This window comes from Camponotus floridanus, unplaced genomic scaffold (assembly GCF_003227725.1).
Source record: "Camponotus floridanus strain SB8 unplaced genomic scaffold, Cflo_v7.5 scaffold43, whole genome shotgun sequence".
NCBI classification, from domain to species: Eukaryota; Metazoa; Arthropoda; class Insecta; order Hymenoptera; family Formicidae; genus Camponotus; species Camponotus floridanus.
Window position 1 is genome coordinate 788892 of NW_020229581.1, and position 7475 is coordinate 796366.

At 25.5% G+C, this 7475-nt stretch overlaps 1 protein-coding gene across 1 annotated transcript; it reads left to right on the plus strand.

Annotated features, from left to right (window-relative positions):
- The first annotated feature begins 315 nt into the window (after nucleotides 1-315).
- On the plus strand, nucleotides 316-6321 carry LOC105255256 (hydrocephalus-inducing protein homolog). The gene is made up of 10 exons (XM_020028785.2): nucleotides 316-488; nucleotides 622-831; nucleotides 3771-3967; nucleotides 4158-4296; nucleotides 4372-4445; nucleotides 4545-4715; nucleotides 4833-5004; nucleotides 5160-5546; nucleotides 5825-6015; nucleotides 6082-6321. Exons 2-10 carry the CDS (start codon nucleotides 764-766, stop codon nucleotides 6282-6284), a joined length of 1602 nt encoding a protein of 533 aa, XP_019884344.2. The 5' UTR covers nucleotides 316-488; nucleotides 622-763; the 3' UTR covers nucleotides 6285-6321.
- The last annotated feature ends 1154 nt before the right edge of the window (nucleotides 6322-7475 follow it).

The window sequence follows — 7475 nt, forward strand, 5'->3', positions numbered from 1 at the left end:
TTTTCGTGCGTTCTCTCGTCATAATATAAATGAATTGTGTATTATGTGATTAATCTCACGAGTGTCGTGCATAACATCGCGCGTATTTCATTGTTCGTAATTAATATAATTTCATGTAGATGTTATTTAATATGTTCTCTATTTTTTTAACGTTATTTTAATATTTAAAATAATTCATGTTTAACGTGATCGTTGCATAAATTTTTATTAAAACTTCATTATTGACACGATTTATAAAAACTCTTACGAACTTTTATATTTGCATGTAAAAATATACTATATTATCTGTAAATATTTTCATATCAGAGCTGCAAGAATTGGAATCGGACAATTTGTTAATGGAAGTTCATTCTGAAACGTTAGACGAAAAGCTCGAAAAATTACGAAGTATTTTTTCGATGTCTTGTTCACTATGCTTAGATGATCCAAAGATTCTTGCTTTGATAGATCCCAGTATCAAATTTCCCTCGAACGAGTTACTCGACGATGTTTGTTCCTTTCTTTTCAGTAAAATTTATTTTCCAATTCAAATTTTCATTTTACGAATGTATTATATACTCTTAATAAATCATTAAATATATTTTAAAAAATTAATTTTTATTACGATAATTTATTATGCAGATACTTAATATTGTTCCACACGAAGGCACTATTGTACCATACTCTTCGCAATATGTGCGCTTTATCTTTTACGGTCATCAGCCTATACAAATCAAAGTCGTTGCGCTTTGTGAAATTCTTCGAGGACCTACCGAGATAGTTAATGTATTCGCCAGTGCCGACATCATTGAATATTCTGTTGATAGACAGATCATCGACTTCGGTCAACAGGTGAGTCGTTTTTAATTTTAATATCGTTGTTTGTAACTTTTTTTATATTAATAATATGTTATATTCTAATAATTATTAGTTTTAATTATATATTTTATAATTTTGAGATTATTGCATAACGTTTTCAATAATTTAATTAATCTTTAATATATATTTTAGTTAACAAATAATTTATATTTTTTTCGACATTTCTTGATATTTTCATGATACAGTATTTTTCATTTTTTTAGTTCACAATTATAGTTAAATTAAAACTTTACTAATTACGAGAAATAACATATGATTATATGTATGTATATATATATATATATATATATATATATATATATAAGCTTAATTTATGTTTAATTAAAGTTACCAAGTTTTATATTAAAATTTTATATATTTAATTCAATATATTATTCGTAATTACAATTTAATATTGAATTTGTAATGTAAAATATTCAGTCCATTGATTCATATTATAGTTATTCGGTGAACTGTGTCGGTCGAGTTTCACTTTGGAAAATCATAGCATAATATTCCTGGACTATAAGATAAATAAGAGGAATTTAATATCCATCACAGGAAAGGTCGACTGTACAATCGATGCATTAACAGTCAAACCGAGTAAAGGATCTATAGATCCTCTATCATCAATAAAAATTGAGATAGAATTTCGACCAATATTGCTTGGCATTTTCGAAATAGAATTTGAATTGCATGTGTGTATATTATACAAAATATTCTAATGAAACTTTGTAAACAAAATATTCTAATGAAACTTTATAAATTTCAATTTTTATCATTGTGTTATTATTATTATTTAGGTGGCTCATTTGGATCCACTGATAATTATCGCGAAAGGTGTCACATGTTATTCCCAAATTTATCTTTGCACCTTACGTGAAGTTTTTAAGCAACATTCTGTAAAATTTGGATATTGGGCAATTCAATTACTAACTCCAGATTACATTGCAATGGTAAATTTTGGTTTAGTATAAAAAAAATAAATTATTTTAATATTTTGCGTTGCAGAAAAAACAAGAAATAAAAACGCAATGTAGTGATATGAATAATGAATCAAAAAATCAAGTGCCTGAATGGGATGAACGAATCTTATTAAGTAAATCTGGCATTACTACATCCTTGATTATGATAAAATAATAAAATATATAATAAAATATATAATTAAATATAAAATCGGTTTAATTAATAAAAATATTTTAATCATTACTAATTATTTTAAAGCTGACAGGTGGGATTTGATTTCATATGATGAAATATTTCCTAGTATTATCGACATTGAGATGGCAATTGATAGATTTCTGGCAATTCGATTTATCGAAGAGAATATTTCTACTTTGATAAAATATTCCAGCTCAAAGAAGGCTGTTATTCCTTTTCTTTATACGCCTGAATATATTATAGGTATATTTACGAAAAATATCAATCTCATGAATTAATTTTCCTAAATTAATGCATTATAGTTAATTACGTCCAAATTAATTACTATTTGATCTATAAATAATTACAAGATAAAATTAGCAATACTCGGAATAATTAATGATATAACAAATATTTTCAGACATGGGTTATGTTATAATCGATCTTAAAACGTGTTACTCGATAATAATTATCAATTATGGGCCTTGGAATGTGGAAGTTGTAGTAAAAAAATTAGCAAAAAAGCAACTTGAGCATTCCGGCATTTTCGTAGAATTTGAAAAAGCTATGTTAATAGTTGGAAAAACTACGTCTTTGACTATTACATGGCAACCAACATCGGTAAAATATACTGAAAGAAGCACAAAGGAACAGCATTCAATTTATTTAGAAGTAAAATTAATTTTATTTCGCTATTTAAATAAAATTTGAACGCAACTAAGTTATAATACTTTTTCTACTTTCACAGCGTGTTTTAACAATAATTTAATAATAATAAAATAATATGAAATATAAAATATTAAATAAATATTTATAGTACTATATTTAATTAATTAAATATTATACTAATTTAAAAATTTATTGTTGTTAGGTATCTCGTGGTTCTACAATTCCCGTAATTATAAAAGGCATCATTACTTATCCATTCGTAACTGTTAACACGAAATTATTAGATTTTCAAAATGTTATTGTGGGAGAATGTTTGATGATGAACGTTTTAGTGACAAATGAGTAACATATCGTTTTTAAACATATTTAAAGCTTTATCTGAAGATAGTTACATATTTTAACTTTTAGAGGTTTCGTTGATTGTTGCTGGGAAGCAAAAATATTCACTCGTAAAAAACAAAAAGATTGCCCATTTCAACTTAACTACAAATCTGATTTTCTTTTATCTGGTCATTCAGAAATCATCAATATTTATTTTAAACCACATAAAACGGTATTATAATACAAATATATATATATATATATATATATATATATACATATATATATATGTATATATATATACATATATATATATGTATATTATAAACATAATATAAACAAGCAAATCTTTTATTATTATTTCATCAGTGTCGTGTCGAAGCTAGTCTAAAAATCATTGTCAAAATGGGATTGGAAACGCAAACAGTAACATTACTTGGCCGCGGAATCGAGCATAAACTGCGAATCAGTGATCTTAATATTAACTTTCCTCCCACCGTACTTTTTACTGAAGTACAAGAGAAAATATTTACGATCGAAAATATTTGCAATTATCCCGTGGAATTTTTTTGGCATCATCTCGATAGGTAATCGATGTTGAGCACAAACATAAATTAAACATTAACAGATTATAAACAAAAGCAAAGTAAAGAAAAATAATAGAAAAGAGATTCTATGTATTTATGGAAATTGTCATAAATAGAAATATCTATTTTTGTTATTTTGTGGTTAATATGAAAACAAAAGTGATAGATGAAATGGCGTGGAAGGTATTTTATAGAATAAATCGACGCATTGTGCAGTCTTTTTCTAGAAGAGGAACGACTTGCCGAAGCACTGACTTGCTACTATGGAATTAAAGAAATTCTATTACCGTCTCGAAAACCCGGGGAGAGAATGCCGTCGCTTTTAATGGAATTCTATAATAGTCTCATGAGTGAGATGGCGTACGCTTTGTCAGCGGAAAGAATCGAAGAAAAAAATATCATCGCGTCGAATGGTATATATTAAGAGTCTTTGAAAAATATCTTCTTTTTTGAAGATCATCATCTTGTAACTACAAAACTGTAACTACAAAATGAAAAAGAGATTAATTATTTTATTTTTATTTTAAAAAAGCAATGTTTACTTGAAAAAAAATTTCATATAGATTTTAAATCATGACGCAATGTATAATAATATTTGAATAGATAACAACGATTTATCAGAATACAAGACTAGAATACAAGAAACAAAGAAGTCATCTAATACATCAAGCTCATCTGTTCAGCATTCACCAACTCAAAAGTCGAAGATAAATCTGCAAAAGGGGCCCAATATCGATAAATTGTAACAGAAAAATCTACTAGTTAGTCATCTACTAGATAATATAAAAAAAGATTGTCCACCAATGTTAGTTTTCAGCGAACTGGACTTTCCTCGTGAATCGCCTAGATTGCCAACAAGTGATCCTGAAGAGCTTCAGAATCTACTCCTCTGTGAGTTATTTTATCATAAAGAAATATAAATTATTACGATATAGTTTTTATTTAATTTGATTTGATAAAATAATTATTATAGCTTTTGCTTCTTTTAAGGTTATATAGAAACTTTACGTAAAGATCCTAATTTCTATAAAAGAATAAAGGATCCTGTAAAAAATTTATTCGATACTCTTGAAACAAAGACAATTTCACAACTTGAGATAATGGATCCTTCACAACCAGTCAAAAAAATCTGCATTATTTTTCACGGTGCACCATTCACTGGTAATTTTGCACATGAAGATATACGCAAATAACATTTATCAAATTGTTCCTATTATAATTACAAAATATTATAATTACAAATATTATAATTACAAATATTATAATTACAAAATTTAGAATATCAAGAAACTGCGTGCAGAAGTGCTACAGTATTGCAAGTGCCATTATTAAATATAGACAAAGTTATCATCGAAGGGATCGCACTCGGTAATAATTGGTCTTCCATTAAACTACGACAGATTATCGACGAAGCTTATCAGGAACATTTATTAGCGTTCAAAAAACATAAGTAATTACAAAAAATTATTTAAAAAATTAAATAGACTTTGACATAGAATTAAAATTAATCAGTATTTGTTTAAAAGAAGATTTTCATTTTCTTAATAAAAATATAAATGAGAAAAAATTTTTAAGTATTTCACATCAGAGATATTTTGGAACTAGATTGTCAACAAAAAAGAAAATCGACATCGAAATGGAACATGAACAAAAAATAATCGCGAATGAAGAATCACCTAAAGAAACAAAATTATTAAAAGCAACAAAATTTGAATCAGAAACGATGACAGAAATCGATAAACATACTGAGAATGATGCTCAGGAATTAATTATTTCATTTGAATCGGAATTTGCGAAGATCCCAAGAGAAGAGGATTTACAATTTTTAGATCCTGTGAGTCTTTACGAATGTAAGATCCAAACTATTTTATTATTGCATAAAATTCCTGTATATTACACGGCGACAATTGGATCGAAAATCAGTGAGAAAAATCAGAATAATACTTTCCTCGGTATTGAAATTGACATGTTTATCGAAATTCTTCAAGAAAGGTAACATGTGACATACAAATATTATAAATAATATAAAATCTCAATATATATTATATTTAAGTAAATACAGCATACATCAAAATAAATTTAAAATATATTTGTGTATGTATGTATGCGTATTCATATACATTTAATTAATTATATAATATTTCTTATTAATTGTATTTTTTATTAATTAATTCTTCCTCTTTAAATATTATATATATATTATATATAATTTCTTGTATATTTCAAATTCTTTTTTAATCTTGTGTATCTTTTGCTATTGTTATAAATAGATTATCGTCATCAGATTTCAAGAGCGGTTTTATTCTGCAAACTTTAAACAATATCTTCTTTGGAAGTGATGTTATCACGCTAATCGCATTACTGAATATAGTTGGATACGTAGAATATTTATTGTTTGTAACTTTTCTGAATTCGATGGATAATTATATTCAGAAAATAGAAGAATTGCAGGAATTAAAAGGTAGATTACAATATATTAGATTAAGTTATAAAAATTATTAAATTCTTATATTGATTATCTAAATAGCACAAAAATTAGTGGAGGAAATTGCTAAGAAAATTCAAGAAATTGATGAAATGTCATTATCTGAGTATGAACTACTTGCGGAAGATGAGAAAAAATTCTATTTGGAATCAATTTTACCAAGAAAAAAACAAGAAGCATTACAAAGGCGAATGCAATTTATACAACGGATAACAGAACTGAGAAAAAGAAAAGTATCGACTTAACTTTAGAACTCGCGATTTAACTTTAGAAAAATCTAAATTGCCGGATTTCTCTATTTCCTTTGAAAATTAGAGTGTAGAATGTATAATATATAACTAATAAAGATTTCTATATTTTATTTTTTATCATCAATAATAATGTCGTAATTCTATATTTAATATTAATATTAATATTAATTTAATTATATTCATGTAATGCTCAAATTTCTCATCGACAATGTATATTTTGCAAATATTATCTCAGCAAACATCTAACATGAGCATTGTCAAAAATAAAAAAATAAATAAGAGAATAAAAGATGGAAAAACTAACAATCTAGAGGAAAGATCTCAAACTTTTAAAGTGCTTGTCAATGAAAAAGAAATTCGGGATCTTAAGGATCCACAACGTAGAGATAATTCTAAACCAAGTAAAATAATAAAATAATAAAGTTATACAAGAACAGTAAATTTAGTTTTTGAACAAAAAAAAATTATAAAACTTAACTTAATTTGCATTATGACATTTAGGATCGAAAGAAGAAATATCGAAAGAATTGGAAAATATTACTAATGCCATGAATGATTATTATAGCAGTCTTTCGAGCATAGAAAACATCATCAAAAATTGGAATCCTTTCAAAAAAGCAAATATCCGCAAATATTCTATAAAACTTTAATTATATATATATATATATATGTCTTAAAATAATCTTAATATTTAAAAATTATTATATAAAATTATTTCTCTATCTATTTGAAGGATGCTCTGTTTACGGCGAAGAACAAAATTTTGAAAACTGATAAGTCAAAAGATAAGAATTCTGATATTAATAAAGAGGTAAAATATATATTTTTAGTTTTAATTTAATACAACTAATAATTTTTTATAAAAATTTTACTACAAAATATTGCAATTTATACTTTATATAATAACATTTTCTGTTTTATATTATCCATACGGAATAATTCCAAAATGTTCCCATATTTAGAGTAGAATAAGATATTACGCAACATATATATATATATACATATATATAAGATGTCCCAGAATCATTATACCATCCGCTAATGGCAGATTATTGAAATTATTTTAGAGATGATTTCTATCATATTAGTGAAAATATTGAGACATCAATAATTTGCAAGCAATTTAAAAAAAAAGGACTTTTGCAAACTACATTAATATTACTTTACTAAATTAATATTATTTTA

Excerpts from the sequence above, each read along its gene's own strand:
- LOC105255256 (XM_020028785.2), top strand. The coding sequence starts at position 764 with ATGTATTCGCCAGTGCCGACATCATTGAATATTCTGTTGATAGACAGA. Across the intron at positions 4,297-4,371 it reads GGGCCCAATATCGATAAATT|CGAACTGGACTTTCCTCGTG; the intron begins GTAACAGAAAAA and ends GTTAGTTTTCAG. Across the intron at positions 4,446-4,544 it reads GCTTCAGAATCTACTCCTCT|GTTATATAGAAACTTTACGT; the intron begins GTGAGTTATTTT and ends GCTTCTTTTAAG.